Source organism: Anomalospiza imberbis, chromosome 2 (genome assembly GCF_031753505.1).
Source record: "Anomalospiza imberbis isolate Cuckoo-Finch-1a 21T00152 chromosome 2, ASM3175350v1, whole genome shotgun sequence".
Classification (NCBI taxonomy): Eukaryota; Metazoa; Chordata; class Aves; order Passeriformes; family Viduidae; genus Anomalospiza; species Anomalospiza imberbis.
Genome location: NC_089682.1, coordinates 114,032,431 through 114,052,531, shown reverse-complemented (window position 1 = coordinate 114,052,531; position 20,101 = coordinate 114,032,431). Strand labels below are relative to the sequence as shown.

The following is a 20,101-nucleotide window of genomic DNA, read 5'->3' as shown; positions in this document are numbered from 1 at the left end:
AAAAAAGGCATTTTGTGCTTTAAGATCTCTGTAACAACAAAGGAACTAGTCTTGAGCTCCTAATGCCCAACACCAAAACACAGCATTTCTGTCCTTAACTGATTCCTGGACTTTATCCTACAGCTACAACTCCAGCATCACATGTAGGAGATGAGCTACTCAGATTTGATCTCTTAAAACATTAAGCTAATGTATAATTCAGTAATTTAAACAGTGTGGGAGAAAGTGGTTCACACACAAAACCAAACTAAGTGGATGGAAATGAATGGTAAAAAGGCATCTAGAACTACATCAATTTCTTCACTACATCATTTTTAAATGGGTGGAATGATTTCTACTGATACTTCAGAAACTTTTCCAGGGCCCTACAACTCATGGATGAGAAGTTGCTGAAATACCAGGCGTTATTAGATTTAACATGTGTAGTTACTATGGCAACAGCCAAGAAGGACTGTAATAGGTAATAGTTCTCAGATCGTACAAACTAACACATTGCATCTCTGGCAAATCTAGTGGTTTGCTGGAAACCTTCAAGTGTGACAAGGTACATGAAAGCTTTTCATTGCCCCATCCCAAAGAACTTTCTTTACATAAATAATCTGTATGTTTTTATACACACACACACACACACACACATATACATACACATCGCCTGTAGATGTCAGTTAGGGATTTGTCGTATTTTAAATTCTCACTCTAACCATTTATCTGTTCCAAAAACACCATATCAGAATCCTAGTCTTCTCTGGTTGATATCTCTCTGTTTTTAAAAATATATCCCCAAAAAGGCTGGGCTAAATCACCTATGAAGTTCCTTCCAACCTGAAGAGTTATACAAAATAACCTCAAGCAGTGCTTTGTGATTAAAGATTATAAGATCAAATCCATGGTTTTCAGCTCTCAAGTCTTCCAAGGTCAGAGTTTCAAGTTTTGCTTTATTAAATATCTATACACAGAGTGAAAGAATGTGTTTTATAGTTCATTTTTTTAGACATGATGTGTGATCCACACTCTCACAGCTCAGAATAAGTGAATAGACTCAGAGTTGAGGAACATCTATAGTACTCTCAGAAAAGAAGCAGCAGCAGCATGCCACAGTATAGAAAAAGAGCACACACTCAGTGTTACAAAGATGAAAAAAGCCAAGCACCAGGTTAATGTGGTATCAAGAAAAGCACAGTGTCACCTGAAATACAGCCAGTGGCTTTCACTCATCTCTTCCACCGATGGAACATGGTCACCAACTCTGGTACAGTACAAGAATGCAATGTGAGTAACAAAATGCTCATGAGATGAGGGCTCTACAGGCTCTTCAGCAAAACAAAAGCAAACCAACAACAAAAATTCCATACCCAATCAAAAAAGACAAAACATACATGAACAACAATGGCAGAACAATGACAAAGTGACCAAAAAACCAAAATTGGCACCAGCAGCAATTTATGGTTGACATATCCAGTAATATTCTTCATTCATTCAGATCCCAGCTGGCAACACATCTGTATTAATGATAGACTACACCCCCCAGAAAACCAGTTTCAGTAGCTCCCTTTGGCGCTGCGCGCAGACAGAGCCCGTCTAAGACAATTCCTACCACTTCAGACCTGCGCAGGGTCTGAAAGAGAAAGAGACACCATAGGAAGTAGGCACAGGAAGCTAAACACGTGTGAGAGGGGTCACCCACACTGCCTGCTTTCAGAGCACTCCAAGTCAACTGGTAACAAGCACTAAATCACTCCATTGCTTCAACTAAAAATTGACTATCAGTTTTTGATTTAATCTCCTGTCATAGCAGAGTCTGGTTTTACTCATTGCTTTGCCTTTTTCAGTTGGGTTTGTGAGGGCATTTTAGGTGCAAATGAAAGCAATTTTGGTTTCCAGTATTTTTCACATACATTCCTTAGCAGCCTGCGGGGGTTTTTCCCCCAGATTTTTCCACGAAAGCATGTGTCAAGAACTATATATTGCTTATGTGAAATAAAAACCCAGATGATCAGACATCCACAGAGGCCTCACTGTAGAAAAAGCAGGTGTACACGCCTTGGTTGCAGGCTGACATCATGACCAACCAAATATTTAAGGCCATGACTTGTGATACAAAGAGCATGTACTCATCTAATCCTTGAATATCGAGGCAAATCCCAGGCTTTAGATAGCTTTGATTTGGATTCCAGGTTCAATAGCTCTTTTCCCATGCCAGCATACACTCCAGGTCAGAGTACTCTGCTCCCCAAGGCCATCACTAAGATTGTTCTGCATGTACAGCAAAAACTAAAATTAAAAACTGCCCAATAACTTCCCTTCTATGACTTCTTTCTCTTTCCTGTATCTTTGCCAAGTTAGTATACTAAAGTTTTCCCAGATGTCTGTAATGAATGCAGCATTTTTGGAAAATTTTAGCTATTTTGGAAGAGTTCAACAGTTTCTCAGAAGGGTGAGAAAGAAGAGACCTCCCACCACCATGTTTTAAAAAATTAAAACCCAATCCTAAAAACCTTCTGAAATTAGGAAAAGTTGTCTCAGGTTATTTATAGGATGCCTTTGGGTATTTGTTTACTTCACCTAACCAAGTAGTGACTCCTGAAACTGGTGGCTGAGGCTTGCCAGAGCGTGGCAGTTCAACTCGTATCATCTGTGTGCTCTAGATGTGTCTCAACCCAACTCCTACAGTGTCTTCCCCACACTTTTTCTCTGTGGTGTGAATTGCTGTGTTTCAGAGAACGAGAAGAGAGAAAAAGAAACATCTCCCATGCTTACTTCCAGAGGAAGAGTTAATCTCTTTCCCACTAAGGGAAAAGCCCAGAGGGGTGAGGCTGGTGGCTTGCAGGCTGCACTGCCCCACTATTAAGGGAAATTCAAGACTGATGATGAAAAACTAGAGATTGGGAAAGAAGGAGGAAAACAGAAAAACTAGGGAAAGACAAGTGGAAGAAACAGTACAGAAAGAGATGGGCAAGGAAAAAGCTCACGACAGAGGGCAAGGGACAGCCCCTGTGTCCGTGCAGCTGTCTTCAAGGGCAGCAGAGAGTGGGTGAAGGCAGTGAAGGATCTCAGTAATACATCTAAGCAATAAATGGAAACAGGCTGCAAAACAGGAGGGTGTAACCTCCTATCAGAGATCCCCCACCCCAGCCTGGAACATAGCGTGAGGCTGGATCCCAGCAGCAGCACTCGCCTCCTGCCATCCCAGCACTCCGAGGGGTGGCACGTAATGAACATTTTATCATTGCACCGCCCTGGGTGAGAGAATGGAGTATAGGCACCACACACTTTTAGCTCCATCCCAGATAGTTAGGTAGTTCACGTAGCAGCTGGATGAGAGTTAATGTTTCCACATTTCTTTTTCAGTTTCCTTTTTTACAGGAAAAGAAAAATCACTAAATAGGAAGCTCTTTAAAGGTTATACATGCAAAGTTAGACATAAGGCACTAAATATCTAAGTTGGCCTTGTCTGTGCAACCTTTAGCTTTTATGGTGAAAAAGAAACCTATATTATTTCAAAGTGTAAGGTATAATGCTTTGAGATTTATAAAAAGGTTTCTAAATATAACTGAAATTACTTCATTAAAATAAGCAATAACTTCCGCATTTGCAGCAGGTTATGAAGGAGAGGAAGGCAGTAATCCATGTGTTGCTTCATTCAACATGAAAAGAACCAGGTCACTAACCTCTAATCAAAAATGGAAAACACAGTGTATTGCAATACAAATGCTAGGAGTTCCCTTTTTTTCCTGTGACAGATAAATGAAACAAGAAGTCAGCCATTTTTTTGAAAAGAGGAATTTTGCCAGTGGTTTTGATTTACATAGCTCTCAAGTTTGCTGAAACTGTTAAAGCTTCAGCCAGGAAATTGTTTCTTTGTTTAGATCTTAAAGGATGAGACTATGTTTTTAATATCCAGGTCATGCTTTAGTTTCTAAGAAAAAAAAATCTACTACTAAGAAAATGTAACTGTTTACCACTCAAATGATGGATGTGTCTCACTGATAGTCAGTCAAGGAACTCTAACACATGATATCACGGCTTTAACTCCAGTTCCTGGTGTTGGTTTTCTTTTTCCTCAGCATCAAGTGGCAGACATCAAAAGCATCTAAAGTTCCTGTTATTTTTTTACTCAGATTTTGAAGTTGTGACCTCACTTTTCCAACCAGTTGAGCAGTAAACTCAAGTTAAGCCTCTGCTACAAACCATCGGTCCTTTGCTTAGCTGTATATGAAAGCCTGGTCAGTGGTCCCTGGTAACCTACCCTATTGGAAGAGACACCTGCTCATCCAAATATCTGAAATTTTCAGAACAACAAGAGGAGGCAGAGAGTATTTTTTGCCTATTTTCCTCCTTATACTGCTTTTTACTTTACCAAAACTTCATTTTCATGTTAGCCTCTCTACCCTTTACCTACTTTTAATATTTCATATTATGGGAGGGAAGGGACCAACAGTAAGTAAAGAACCAAACTTGCATCCCAAATGCTACACAACTAACGGTGTGGCCAGAAGGCATGTGCCTCTTCCTCCAAGCCACAGCAAGGCAATTCTGGATCCCTGTGTAGGCATTGCTCCTTGCATGCACACAGCTGCTTCCCCATGAGCTCAGCGGTATCGGGCCAGGCTGACACTCCTGGCTGGAGTCAGCTCCGCGGTACAGTTCTACTTCAGTCATGCAGGCACCACCTTAAATAAGCCCCTTTGGTTCTGATGTCTGTCTTGGCTCCCCTGACTTGCCCAGACATGGGCCTTCTACTTACATCCACACTGAAGAAAGGCCAACTACTTCATGAAGGCTTGGTACTGGCTGACTAGCCAGCCTGCCTTCCTTCCTGGTACAACTGGTGTGACCTTCACACCAGAGCTGGACTCTTAGGAGTCCCCACAAATCCTGATGTTTGAGTCCAACATACACCTGGCATTCATTTTCTACATCCCTTCACTTCGTCTAGGAAGCAAAACCACCTTTTATCTTACAACACCTTTTCTGCTAAATAGTCCTGCATGTGACCACTACTTATTTCCAGTCTCTGGCAATCGAATTTAATGGGCAAGTACCACGGCTCAGCAAGCATCCTAGGGACAAGTGTCCTACTGCACAGCCTCGGGACTGCGCCAGCACTGTGCACTGCTGCTAAGCGAGGCACTGGGACAGCATCTCAGCTTCATCTCCTCCTGTGGACCGCTTCCACTGAGCAGGAGGGGATGGAAAAGAGATAACTGGCATAATTGAAAAGTTCAGCTGGAAAATAATTTGTGCCTCTTTAAAAAAAAAAAAAAAAAAAAAATCTGTAAAATCAGAACTATATCTTTTTCTTTCCCCCAGCAGAAAATGTTCTAACCACTGAGGGTACCTCACCGATGCGTTTTTAACTCTCGATCAGCTGCACACAGCCGCCACCTCCTGGCAAAAATCTGATTTCTTGTGGTCCCAGAAGGTGCAGACTCCATCTCTGGCAGGCCAGTGCCGACCGAGCCAGCTGTAAAAATGCTTCCTATGTAGAGCTCCCTTGTTATAGATGTTATCCTTCCTTTGATAGGAAAGTTAACCCTTTACTTTCTGTCAACCATGCCAAAAAAGTGACAGTTAAAATTACTGCTCACTCGCAAGGATGGGTAAATCTCCCCCTAATACTACAGCTAAACACTCAAAACTATGCTTCAGCCAGCTACCTTTTGGTAGTTACTTCTCTAGGAATGGTACCATAGCCTTTCCAGGTGTGCTGCCTTGTTGGTCACACTAATCCTCCAGCCACACCATCCCCCAGACACCTTGAGAGATAAGTCTGGAATGGATACGGGGTTAGTCCTCTCTGCCCGCAGGACCAGCTCATCAGCCAGGCTTATGGAGTCTCACTACTGAACTAGATTGGCTAAAGGAAGAGGTACATAATCTGGGATGCTTCCTGGTTTCGATGGAGGAGGGTGAGAGGAAAAATAAAGCTGCTACCTCAGAATGATTTTGCAGTTGGCCAAGGGCTGGGCCACATGCAGGAATTCAGTCCTGTCCTGCTGATGACTGGAAGAGCCCTGTGGCAGGGGTAATGGTTGATTGCACTCAGGGCTTGTACAGCTTGTAATGTTTTAATGCCCTTCTATTCATCTTTGTCTCCCAAATCACCAAAACTTCCAAAATCATAATATATATGTCTTTAACAATGATTGATTTGTGATTCTCTAGCACATCTCTTGATAAATATTCTCAAATATGAAAGTACACGCAGTCAAAAGTTCTAAGTATTAGCCAGGATTTATAGTCAGACATCTATAATCATGCAACTTACCATTTTCACAGATCTCCTCAAAACAAGAGGAAACACACACTGAAGACCAGCAGGATCCCATTTATCCCTGATGCTTAGATAACATCAGGTTTTGTTTAAAGTATGTTCACCTTAGTACCACCCAATAAAGAATCTACTGGACTTAAAAACCTTAACAGGCCCACTATGAAGAGCCAAAAGAAAGGGAACAGTCTTAGTAATAATATGAAGTTTATATGGGACTAGATTAATTCTTTCTTTTCAATATAGACCTGCTTTATCAGGCAACACTATTCCATATCCTGCTGGACTGACGTAGACTTAGATACCTACTTGCAGAGCACCAGAGCCCCTTTAAGCTGAATCCCAGCAGCATCAGAACATTTTCTTCACCAGACTGCACTAGCACCTTCCTCTATAAAATCTCATGTTCTAAACACCTACATATATAGACATATAAATACCATGTTCTAAATGCCTCTAGCAAGCATCAAACAAGTTCTGTAGAACTATGCCATGTCAGCACAGCTGCCTGTTGAAAAGTGAAGTTTCCCCAGCACACAGCTGCATACCAACCTGATGTTCAGCCATGACAGCATGGGGGTTGTACCTCCACCAACAATCCACACAGTGAAAAACACGATGAGCAGAGTTGTTGAGAACATCATTTGGTGGGAGTAGGTAGCAGTATCTCGTATAGCCAGAGCAAATGCCATGGCTCCCCTGAGACCTATCAGAAAGAATGAAACAGCACAGCTTCAGAAGCGCAGATGTGACTCTGGACAGCACAGCACCTTTCCTTGCTCCCTCCCACAGTGTGTCAGGCAGAAAGCACTGGGCTTCAGCAGCTCTTAATTTCCTTAGATTTCCTGATAAATTATGCCCTGGGATAATTTACAACAGAATGTTCTAACTGTCCTGGTTTCCTATAACTTATAGAATCCACAAGAGCTGTGAAAAGATGTAAATACTTCCAGAAACTAACAGGAAAGGAAAACAGAAACAAACGAGTTGTGAACAACAGCAAAACATCATGTAAGTTAAGCAGCTCCCCGAATCGGATAAAAATTCAGACTTTTGCAGTTGAATCCATAATTGAAATGTGAGTTCTTGGCCTGATATTTTTATCAGCTAGAAAAATATTCTAGTTAATTACATGGTCACAGGCAGACCTCCTGTCCTCTGCTCCCAGTTATGAAACTTCACTAGCAAGAACAAGCCATGGCATTGAACCACCTGCAGATTTCTTATGTAGAGGAATCACAGGATGGTTAAGGCTTGAAGGAACCCCTGGAGTTCACCTGGTCCAATTCCCCTGTTTGAACAACCCCTGCTCCACCTGCAGTAGGTTGCACAGGACCACGCCCAGATGGCTTTTGAATATCTCCATGGATGGAGATGCCACAACCTCTCTGGACAATCTGTACAATGCTTGGACATAGTAAAAAAAGGTTTCCTGATGTTTAAACAGAAAACCCCATGTGCTGTAGTTTGTGCCCATTACCTCTGGGTCTGGCACAGGGCACCACTGGAAACAGCCTGGCTCTATCTTCTTTATACCCTCTTGTGTACAGAGGATTCCCTGGAACTTCTTCAGGATGCACATGTTTAGACACACAATACATAATTTGCCTTAAATTACAGACTTCAACAGTTATCTGTGTGGCAGAAATTACAAGGCAATTTAAGTCAAATACCTTTGTCCAACTAAATGGGAAAGGGCACCCATTTTCTCAGCAGGGATCTGTTTCTGCACAACATGAACATAATCTCAGCTAGAAATAACCTTTTGGAAGAGATACATCCCAATTGTCCCATGCCCTTCACAAGCACTTCGAATGAAAATGCTCTGCTCCCAACATGAGGTGCTGCCTGCCGTGAGCAGGTAGCATTTCAAGATGTCACCCACCCCAGACGTGGCACACTTTCTGTAAAGGCTGAAAGACACATGAAGGCATGCTGCAACAATCAGTAAGTAAGCCTTCCCTTTAGGATGCATGAATGTGGATCACAAAAACAGAAGGTAGCAAAGTCAATTGCTTATGAGTTAAGACTTTTTGCATTGCCCAGAATTTTTGCTCTTACCTGAAAACATCATCATGTGCTGAAAGCTCCAGCTGATCTTATGCCTTCTGCCCAAATTCAACAAGAAGGAGAGGGGGTAGATATGTGCAGCTCTGCCCAAAAAGATTGCAACCTGTTTGCAGCTGAGGGTTAAGGATTTCTTTTTCCTGAGGTATGCAGCTTTTGGCACCTGGCTTTAACATGAAGCTTTTGTTTTAGTGAGAGATTTACATCATGATAGCAAGTGCTCTTCCTATAGCTGTGTATCTAAAGCAGACTTTCCCCAATTTTATACAACTTGTGCATTCAAGAGCGATTGCAAAAAATGCAAATTTTTACTAATATAACTAAGTTTTTAGATGAACAGTGAAATTATACCTAGTATCAAAATTATCAATTGTACAAATGAAGACTTTACTTTGAAAATTCACACTTAAAACAATTATCACCAGCAGCATTCGGTTTTGAGTTTTGGAGCAACAGAAATGCAGCTCTGCATACAGAGGGGAAACCAACTTAAGACCAGCAAGTGGCCACCCCATTATGACTCTTGCAGAGGCAAAACATCCTTATGGCTAGCAAACACCAGTATGGAGTTACTATGAATATAAATCCAAAAGCCGTTTGTCAGCACTAGGATGAAATTGAAAAAGAATAGTGAAGGTATTGCAGAAATTCATGACAGTTGGTGGTAAGCACCCCCACTGTGGTGCAAAACATCCAGTGGCTCTAGTGAAGAAGCAGAAAGCCAAAAACACTCTCCACTGTATAAGGAACACTTTGGGGAAAATTGGAGTAGTGGGCTGAAATCCTGTAAAATGCCAACACGGCCAGATCCAAACACTGATCATTTGCTGCTGGGATGGGAACATTAGAAGAATAATACTTCTCCCATGGAAAAGAAAGAGAGTATAAGAGCTCTAGACACCACTGGGTTGTTGCCATAGCTAAAGAAAAGCAATACTGTCAGCAGGGAATATCTCTAGGAAAATCAGACTTTGATTATTACTTTGTGCAATAACCCTCACATAACTATTCCAAGCAATTTTTATACCATTCCTTTTGAGGACTGCAGAAATCAGACACCACAAGCAATCAAGACTAATGTATGTAGGAATAATAGCTAAGATTTTGCCAAGGATGCTGAGGCTCTAGCTGTGTCTTTACAGTCCAGCCTTTCACTTTCAGCAAGCGGTGACGTCTCTACCTTTCACCCCTGCAAGTTGTTAACTCAGTGGGGACCACAGGTGTTGAGTAAAACATGGGTGCTAGTACTAGCTGCCCTCCTCACAAAGGTAGAAAAGCACTCAAGAGACAACAGAGATTAGTGTAGTGGTAGAAAAAGATGTGGAAAATGTATTAAAAGGCAAGTAGGTAGAGAAACAACTACTGAAAACAAACCCAGGCGGACAGCACAACTCGAGAGAAGATGGAAGGCCACACTAAGCATGAAAAATTGCATTGCTTAGTATAGCAGGTGCAACTATTCTGTTCATATATTTATCCACTGTCTGCTGGGCTCTGGAGTATTTCTTATGGCAGAAAAGTGGATGTGAGGTGACACAGGAGAAAATTTATTACTGTACCAGAAAAAAAGTAAATGGCCGAAGGAAAATAAAAACAAATGTGGTAAATCCTGAGAAGTAGTACAGAAAACAGTAGAATGAAGAGGAAATAAGTACATCTCATACATGGCCATCTTTATATGTCCTTTTACAGGGTTTTACCTCCACTGCCAACAGCCCTACTCCTACAGCAGGCAGAGGGAAATGAAGACTGGAAGACTAGTTCCCATTTCTTCATGCATACTTATAATTCTGCTGAATTTTCAAACAGCCAGGAATATAGTGAGGAGAGAGTTACACAATCCATTTCAACAGGGGCAGGATGCAGAGCTTACATCAGTTCTGGGGAATTTGAGTCAGGTACCAAGTCAACCAGAGATAAAGGCAGAACCTTGAAGTGTGTGCCCTTCATGTAATGGTCTGTACCCCAGTTCAGTTCCTTTCTCCCCCCATCACCTGAGATGCTGACCTCTGGGGAATTGCTCAATGATCTATTCACTCACATTCCTTTTTATGTATTTGACGTTTGCCCCTTACTTTCTCAAGGGGCCTCTGGAAGTGGAGAGAAAAATGAATCCTTTTCTAGGTCTCCAAAGTTCAAATACAGGAACAACACAAGCAGTGTTGGCTGTCAATAGCCAAAGCACACAGTAAAGCATATTCATTTATTTATCTAGTTAAATTATATAGCTTCTAACATTCGGGTACAGAGCCAAAACCTGTGTGGCACAGAGGCCTTAGGGCTCTGTGTAACCAAAGATTTTTCTCAAAATTATTGTGCCTGCAAGGCATTATGAAAACTTAGGCCAGCCACCATTCTCTGTTTGGTAAAGCCAACAGACATCACACGTTTTTGGGCACAAAAGAAAATAGAGAAATCTCACACAATGTGAAAAAGGATACAAAAGCTCCAATAATGAAAACTGGGCTGAATATGTGCTTCTGGAAAGTAAACAGTGCCAAGCCCATATAAGAAAATATGAAGTTCTCAGCCAGGAAGTGCAACACCTCAAAAAGCTAGAGAGAAAACCATCACATGTTAAAGGCCAAGTAAAAAAGATGCTGTAAAAACAAAAGTACATGGACTACTATAGCAATGCACTCTAAAAAAGGTAAAAGACATCCTTGCCTGCTTAGTGCGACTTCTTGATTCAACTGACAAATTATTGTATGTATAATGTGCCTGGGTTATTCCACAGAAGAGGACAGCCACCACACCTGTGAACAGAACCACATGTAAAAATCAGCCTGTTTACTGCCAGCTCACCACACTTTCCCTTCACAAGCTCCATTTAATTTATACATCATTCTTAACCTTGAGATTTTATGATTCTTCCATTCAAGTGAATGAGATATCAGGTTAGGGAGATGGTGTCTGAACCAAACCATTGCCTTTGCTACACAATGAGCTGCAGCTTCAACATGGAACAGCAGGCAAAAAAACTCAACAACCCAGCTTTAGGCACAAACATATTTCTCATTGAAAAGCTTTAGTGAGAAAGTGGAAAAATGGCTGCTGGGATGGACTTCTGCGCTTGAATCCAAGCTACTCACCAGTAAATCCACAGGCTTCTGCAAGCAAGAAAGTGCTCCAGGACATCAAGAAGAAGAGAGCCGTTTCCAGCAGGGGGAAGCAGTGCAACTTGGTAAACTTTGTCACGTTAAGTCACTTGTTAAGGGATCAAAAAGAAATCCTTTGCTTCTACAGTACTGTTCCCAGTACTTCTGAAAAACACTTTTATGTACTAACAGCACATGCTTGTTGGAAAACAAAACTTTTGATGCTGAAAAATGCAAATTCCAACACATCAAGGTGAACTTCAGGCTCAACTTGCAACAATCAGTTTTGGTTATTTTTGTTGTATATCCATAGCATAAAGTGTGGCTCCACCTCTTAGAAGTAATATTATCTTATTCCATGGTTCCCTTTGAAATGCTGGCAAGGAAGGGATATTTACCTGCTGTTTCTTTTAGACAGTGTGCCTTGGTTTTTCAGGGGATTGGTGAGGGAATGACGTTTTGTTCCCCCTGCCAACCTCAATTACGAGTGGCACTCCCACCTTCAAATAAAGCATAGAATGCATTCAAAAGCATTTAATTTACAGAGCTGTTCTTGACTATAGCAACCCTAAGATCAACAAGAATTTTTCTTCTCAGATTTGTTAATAAGTCTTTTCCAGCAAGCGTGGCTACTTCAGTACTTTTAAGGCAAAATAATTACTGCCTACAAAATGTATTTCCTCTCCTTGTGCTGATATGTTTTAGAGAAAAAGCCAACTCAGAGCAGCTCAGTCTTTCAAAGGAAAGAAAACACAAGTTCATCTTGCAGAGGAGAGCAAAACCTGAGGAACATCAAAGCACATACTGAATTAACAATTCATACAGCTACTGAAGAAGCAGAACAGATTTCAGTAGTGTTAAATTTAGCTCTTCACACACTACCAAAAAAAGTTGTTCACCTATTTATAGAATCCTTTAGGTGCTTTTTTTTCCCCTAAGCACTACTCTGGCAGCAGGTAAACACTGAACAGCATACTGTATCTGAGGTGCAAACAGATATGCACAGTTCATATGAAGACAACCAGTACCAACTCTCCACTCACACCTACTTCTCGCTGACATTCTCTGCTGACTTGAACTAGGGCAAACATATACTCCAGACACACCTTCAGCCATGACCTTACTTTGTCAGAAGGTTGCTCTCAAAGCCCAGACCATAGTTAAAAAAAAAAAAATTAATCTCCATGATGGCATTACATCAAATATAAAACACAGCATACTTTTTAAACAGCTGTTAATTCTGCAAAGAAACCACCTCTAAAACTTTTGAGCTCATTTGAATTCCTCCCCACCACTTCCCCCAAACAGATCTATTTTCTAAAATCATGCTTCTGAAGCAGTAACATCCACCATAACAGAAATTGGAACCCATTTCCCCACAGAGTACTCAGATAATCCCAGTGCTTGGCTCAAGGGACATTCATGGATGCCTAAGGAACTGGATAGCCACAGTCACTCCATGGGAGAGGAAGACGTTGAACCTTGTTCCCCTGAAGTTAGGCAAGGGACCTTGTCAGAGCCAGTTTCTTATATCCAGTCTTTTCTGGCAGTTTTGTGAATCAAACTGTTTATTCCCCTTGCTGTTATTGTAAGTAGCCATACCAAAATATTTCATTAAATCTGAATTTAAAACCTGTGCTCATCATTTTGGAGGAAGATCAATGTGAGAGAAAGGCAAAAAAAGAAAATCATTTTATTATTTCATGTAATTGATCACATTGAAATGTTAGCTGACACTGAATTAATTTTTTCTTAACTATTTTCTTTATTTGTTAGACATGGCCTTGTATTTCACATCTTTTCAATCAGTCAGATGCTGCTATTTAGTAAAAATATACAATGTGGTACTATAACTTAACTATTTTTAAAAAACTAACGACAGTTTGCTGAAAGCCAGAATAAGTTCTTGTATGTTATCTGCATAATTTGGAAACCAAGCATTCTATCTGTTCTCAAAGGATGGTGCATGACTGCATGAAACCTCTTATTCAAAGAGGTACAGATATAGGTACTTCACAGTAAAGAAATATTAACTTAATCTTTAATTTATGGGTTCTAATCAGCTATGAATAGTAAAATGCAGATTTTTTTTGCTTCTACTGCATTGCATGACATTAAGGATGTTTCCAAAAGAAAATAGTCACATAATTAAACAACCAAAGAAAAAGAACAACACAAAACCAAAACAGAACAAAAAGAAAAATATTCCCACCACACACACAAAATGCCACCCCAGAGGCTTTGTTCTGAACAGCCTCACATCACCTTCCTGGGCACAACCATTAGGAAAAGCAAGGATTGGTTGCTGCTTCAGAAGCATAATTTTACAAAGTGGATCTGAATGCATTTCAGCCTTAATTAGTAGCCAACCAGCAAGCCAAAACCCACAACAACAGCATTTGAGCAGTGAGAGCTACGGATGGCTGGTAGCCTAAAAGCCAGAGGAAGAATCATGGTTCCGGGTCACATAGATTGCAGGCCAGTGGAACTGAGACTGAACATTAAAGCATCAACATTAAAGATCTTCCCCGTGATGCTCAAAAGGTTTCTCCATCATGCAGACATGTCAGGAAGTTCTGCATAGTGCGTATGTAAGATACATTTCAGACAGTTCTGCTTCAGAGTCACTGGTTCATGATGCTTGCACAGAGCAGCACATTTTACCCCTTTCAGGTCAGTGTTCAGCAGCCCAGGCACATCAGAGCAGCCTGGGATAGGTACAGCTATGGCTATACTAGACTGCCAGAAAGCAAACACTTCGTTTGGTTCCTGAAGGAGCATCATGACTCCTGGAGTAGGTCAGGCTGAAGGTCTGCTGCCTGAGGCTAAAACAAGACCCACACAAACTGCATGCTAAGCACCTCAGAGATCTAACCAAATAACAGCAACAAGCATAAAGAGAACAGAATAGACCATGCAAGGCACATCATGTTATTGAGTTGTACTCTCATAGAGATACAATCTTATCCAAGATGTATGATATCAGATTTCTGGCAAAAAAGTTTAAATGCAGGACTCAAAGAATGCTGTGGGGGTCAGAAATAACAGAAATTTTGCTGAAGGCAGAATCAAATACCACTTATCACAGGAGATGTCTTTCAAGACTAATAGTAAAAACTAGGTTTTATAACTCCATAAAAAGAAACATTATTATGACGTGCCTGTTTAATGCCCTTCCTTGGTTTGTTGCAGCAACATCACTAAAATTTCTACTATGGCCTCAATTTTGTTGGAAAGAGTTGATTTCTGTGGGCACCTATAATGTCTTTCTATAGAAAAGAAGTCAAATGAATACTGATCATATCTTCATGCTCAGAATTAAACAAGCCAGAGTCAATTCTGCTACAATGGGAAGCAGGAAAGCCCTGATAATATCCACATGTGCCATCTCAGCTGGAATAACCAAATATGAAAAAGGATATCAGAGCTGTCACAACACCTGTCACTGCTCCCATCATGAAAGAACCACTGAATATTCCCAGGAAAACACCAACAGACTTGAAAAATGCTGCAGCATCAAAAGCATGGGTATTTTCACCTGTGGGCTGGTAGGCAACTATAGATCTAGAAAGAGAGAACACAGTGACAAGTTAGAAGTAACATCAGGAAAGATTTTTCTGTAACAACACTATCTGAGCTACAGGGGGACGATCCCATGCTGAAGGCATATGTGTCATCCTGGCCTATGCATGCATTAGGGGCCTTGGAAAATGCTTGCAATGGTTATCAATCCAGTTAAAGACAATCCATTAAACTTAAAATAATGTTTCTCAGAAAAAGCATTTATTTGAGACAAATGCCAAAAGCAATTTAGTAATTTTGGAGTAGAAATTCCCACAGTTACTTACGAGGATAATACAATGGCAACAGCGTCATTCAACACGCTCTCTCCAAACAGAAGGGCATAGAGATCGACATCAGCATGCAGCTCATTAAATATTGCTAGCACGGTAACTGCAGAAAGAAAAGAGGAAAACAACACTGCAACGACTACATGAGCTGTGGAGCAGACTTTCCAGCTTGGCTAAAGCAAGAAAACCCAGGAACTGAAGTACAGGATCAAAACTAAAATGGGAAACCATAGTTTCCCATAGTTTCCCATAGAATTGCTTACCTACAAGTAAGCAATTCCTCCAACCCTTTTAGGCCAGCTGCATTAAGAGGTGGCTCTTTTGTCCTCCCATCTACGTTCATAGCCAGGCCCCCATGATCAAGGGGCACGGGGCAGACAAAGCGCTTCTACCAAAGGCCTATATTATTTTAGAACACATTCCATTTGAGACAGTAAGCAAAATGTTGTGCAGCTCTTCCTGCTTTTAAAAGCTGTGTGGATTGTTGACACAGGTTTATCATTTCAGACATTGTAAAATATTAGAGGTAATCTTAAGTGTTCCCCTAAGTATCCATTATGCCACAGGTGTGAATTTCCACATAATTTAAAAAGGACAGGAGTGCTAAATATTTAGAATCATTCTTCCAAAAAAATTCTGAGATGAAAGACCATTATCTTGAAGTTGTTCCCATAGAAGCACTTCAAAAATCACATGGTGATTTTTTGCATAAATTGTATGCAACCACCAGCTGTTCAGAGCTCAGCTCAATCACAGGAGCTACTTCCCATTTTCACACTAATCACCACTAGGCACCTCAAATAAACTGCTTTAAATGTCAAGCTTCATACTTCAGCACTCCCCACCGTGGCCCCTGACTTTTGCCAGCCCTAAAAAACTGATCTGTCAAGTGGAGACTTCAATGTAAGCCTGCTTGACTCTGAAGGATGTCTACATTATTTGGGCAAAAGAGGAAATTACTTGGCCAGAAAAGCATTCTTCTGCCCTAACTTATAAAATTTTAAGTTTATTTGAAAGAGGAAAAGAAAATCCCCCACCTAAAGACCCTAAAAGCTTCAAATATTGCTCTTAAATTACCCAGCAATGTAGCTGAAGAAGGAAGTCCTGCTATCCAGAAAATGCAATAATTTCATCGATTTGTAGTCTTAAACTTGTTGCACAGTTAACAAGAAACCACTTAACAAAAAACATATTTAAGTATTTGAACAGCAGCGTTACACTTTTCTCCAAATATACCATGATGTCATGCCAGTTTAGTCACAAATCAGCAGAGAACAGCTTTCAAAATGCTCAGAATTTGCATGTATTTCAGAGATGCTAATGACATAACTGAAAACAGAGTTCTGTTAATATGCCGCTGAAAATCCTAACAATAGCGTTATTTTGGAAGGTTATTAAAAACGTTCATCAGGCTACCTGGATCAGTGGCAGATATTATGGCTCCAAAGAGGAGGCAGTCTGTATAATAGAATTTATCAGACAGCTGACCCACCAACTTCATTAGTTTCACAACCCCATACATGAGATTCCTGAAGAGAAAGAAGATAAAACATTCCAAGTCAAACAAGATGGTGCCTTTCAGTCAGGCCAAGGGAAAGCACAACAATATTTCAGACAGGCTTTTTTTATGCCACAGCTCAGTGGGACCCTGCCACAGTGTAGCACAAAGCTCTCAAAGTGAACTTTCCTCTTTTCCCTATGAAGCAAGTCAAGCAATACATGATCCAGAAGACATCATGTAAAACCAGTAAGTCTGAAATCTTCACACAATTAGCAAAGTCTACATGTGTCTTCCATTTTCCAACAAGTTTTCTCTGCTCAAAATTCCCCTAGTATTATTTCTCCCAACACAAAGGCCAAAAGCTCTGAGGTAAGAATAATCTATAATAATAGATTACTTCTCTAGTGAAATTCTTTGAGAGACAAATCAAGGTCACCAATACAATTCAGAATTTCTCTTATTCAGAATATCCATAATATGAGCAGGATAAGAGATTGTAGGCAAGCAAATCAACATGACCAGTTATCTTAAACTAAATGTGTATGTATATACATGCATAATATATATATATGTAGGCAGAGTGCTTATCAGCTTAAACTTTAGTGTAGAGAGGAACTGATATCAGAGTTTACTTACCCAATAATAAAACAAGACACTGCTGTTCCTAAAAAGGCATAAGCTAAAATGGACCCCAAATTCCTGAAAAAGTGTCTCTGCACGAGAAAAAGAGGTTTATATGCTTCAGAAAAGTTACATTGCCCATTCAGAACCATGTAGCACACTACTTCACTTGTATCAATACACAGAAACACGCCTCTGTTTCAGAGAAACATTTCAATTACTGCCAGGTAAATTCAATCTAACTTCAAGAAATTGAATAAACCAGATCTGTGCCATGCATTAGACCCTACATGTAGCTTACTGACAGAAGGCTTATTGACAGAAACCAGCACCAATTCATGGTGTCTTCAAGCAAGATCAGAATCTGGGCCCTTCTGCCATTAAGGCACATCTCCACTGGGATTCAGGGTTAGGTCTGCCTCTCAGCATAATTTATTGCATTTTGGACATTTGAGAAGGACCAAAACAATTCATAACAGAACATCTTTTACCTGAAATGAAACTGACATCAATGTCTGGCTAAATTCAAATAAAAACAAATCAGCAAAATTAAGTAAAGTTTAATACATTTATACTCAGAAATACATGTATTTTCTCTTAAAACAATATGACCTAACCATCTCTGGAGGAAATGAGATTTTTCTTACTGTAAGTAAATGCCTGAAAGGAGACTACAATCCTGAACAAATCAGCAATCTTTCATTTAAAAAAAAAGGATCTATTCTTCTCAGAAGATATTGCACTTACTTTCTTCAGGCTATAACCAGCATGAAAAATAATAGGAGGCAATAGAATGTTGAAGAAAACTTCTGGGTCAAATGTTACCTAAAAGATAAAATATGAAATTTCAATTAGAAATAGACATACACAAATTGTTAGGACTTTTTTCCTCATTCATTTTCTGACAACCACTATTTTTGGTTGTTGAAATAGTTAAGTTGAGCCTCTAAAACATTGGCCAGCTCTATTTGTACATAGCAGCAAAAAGCTGCAGCTCTTGTTGGTAAATAGCATCTAGAAAGAACATGCATTACATCGTGATCTGGCAGCAGTCCAAACACAGTCCCCAGTTTTAAATTAAAAATTTCTAGCAAAAATAATGCTGGAGAAGATCTCTCCTATTGTGATACCTGATATTGGTATAGCTGCAGATGAAATGCTCTTTTAGCTTACTTTTTTGTGCAAATTTAGCCACTGAATAGTCAGTGTAAGCCTGTCAAGTCAGATACAAGACTGGTCTTCAGAAATTTGGATCATACACGTCTTCCGTGTATTTCAGTACGAGTTCCACATATCCCTGGAGGACTACACTACACTAAAGAACAAAAAACAACAGCTAAAATGCAAACAGAAGACCTTCACACATATGAGACTGACTAGGCTCTCTTCACCCGCTGCCTAAGCACAGGTTAGAAGACAAACACTACAACTGTGCCCTCCCAGAGTAGGACTCAATTCCTTGAGATACCTACAGCGGACAGATACACATAGACAGCTAAGCTCTCTTCATAATCTGCAGAAAGAAGTACTTTTAGGTCACAATCCTAAGCTTCTAAGTCTAGCTTTGATACACACAAAAGGTGATTAATTCCTGACATTGAATTAAAAGGCAAATAACACATCTGAATAACTGCTGATAAGTGAATTTTACTTCTAACACCAGACTGTCTCATTTGCTTGTTTATAGGGTGGAAACAGTAACTATTTCCTGACAATATACAGATTTTAAAACGCCAGGGAAAAAAAAAAAAAAAAAAAAAAACAAGGAACAATCACTTTTCACTAAGAAATTATCATTTTCCTTATAATGCATTTATACAAGGCACCACAAGGCCTTTTTTTTTTTCTGTTCAGCTGGTCTCTGTGAATTCTACAGATGTAGAGTTAAGTCTTCAAACCAAGGCCTTTAGGAAAGCACTACCTACATGTAACAGAGCACAGTTTCTCCAGCAGTGATATAACACAGAAGGTGCTTTTGAATGAAGCATTAAAGTGCTGTTACTATCAGGAATACTGACACTTGACACTACCTAAGGTTCAAACGGGATGGAGCGGGGAGGAGGGAGGGAAGCATAGATGAAGGAGAAATACTTAGTCAAGCATGCAAAATGGTGTAGCCTCACCTTTCTCAACATGTCATTTTGCTCCACGTTGTGGATCTTGCCAGGGCTTATTTCCCCTTTGAGCGTGTACTCGAAGAACTTGCCGCTGACGTTGACCAGCAGGGTGGTGAAGGGCCTGTCCTCCTGCGAGCAGCTGAATGGTTTGTCATGGCCACTCGTGGAGGGAGTCCCGTATCTCAGGATCACCCCAACTATGAGTCCTGGAGGAGACGTAAAAACCCATGAGGCTGATTTGCTACTCCTGCACTTCTATGAGCTTCAAACAACATCCAAAGGACCGTGCATGAACTTTACAAGCATATGGGCATCATAAATAGCATTGAAGTGAATTGTTACTATCAGTTTTCTGCAGAGAGGCCCTGATCACATCAAAACTACCAGTGAATCTGAAGTACCTGGTACCTGACTGAAGTGACAAACAAAAGGATCCATTTCAGTTTTTGTCTTCCTCAGCCTCATTCGCACCTCAAAAGTGTAAACCCCCAGTCACATGAGAGGCCGAACATAAGGACACATCAAATATATTTCACCTGCCTTAGGACAGAACCCAGCAAACACTATTGCCAGAA

At 40.4% G+C, this 20,101-nt stretch overlaps 1 protein-coding gene across 1 annotated transcript in view; it reads right to left on the bottom strand.

Moving 5' to 3' along the window:
- SLC9A7 (solute carrier family 9 member A7) overlaps positions 1 to 20,101 on the bottom strand; it is a 70,508-nt gene that overhangs the window by 17,007 nt on the left and 33,400 nt on the right. Inside the window, exons 2-13 of the mRNA XM_068182650.1 lie at positions 19,533 to 19,732; positions 18,157 to 18,234; positions 17,425 to 17,501; positions 16,704 to 16,816; positions 15,285 to 15,390; positions 14,854 to 15,000; positions 11,431 to 11,531; positions 11,006 to 11,094; positions 10,780 to 10,893; positions 8,333 to 8,444; positions 6,824 to 6,977; positions 1,187 to 1,246 (exon numbers count right to left, since the gene is read on the bottom strand). Of these exons, the coding sequence (XP_068038751.1) occupies positions 1,187 to 1,246; positions 6,824 to 6,977; positions 8,333 to 8,444; positions 10,780 to 10,893; positions 11,006 to 11,094; positions 11,431 to 11,531; positions 14,854 to 15,000; positions 15,285 to 15,390; positions 16,704 to 16,816; positions 17,425 to 17,501; positions 18,157 to 18,234; positions 19,533 to 19,732 (1,351 nt within the window). The remainder of the gene's footprint in view (positions 1 to 1,186; positions 1,247 to 6,823; positions 6,978 to 8,332; positions 8,445 to 10,779; positions 10,894 to 11,005; positions 11,095 to 11,430; positions 11,532 to 14,853; positions 15,001 to 15,284; positions 15,391 to 16,703; positions 16,817 to 17,424; positions 17,502 to 18,156; positions 18,235 to 19,532; positions 19,733 to 20,101) is intronic.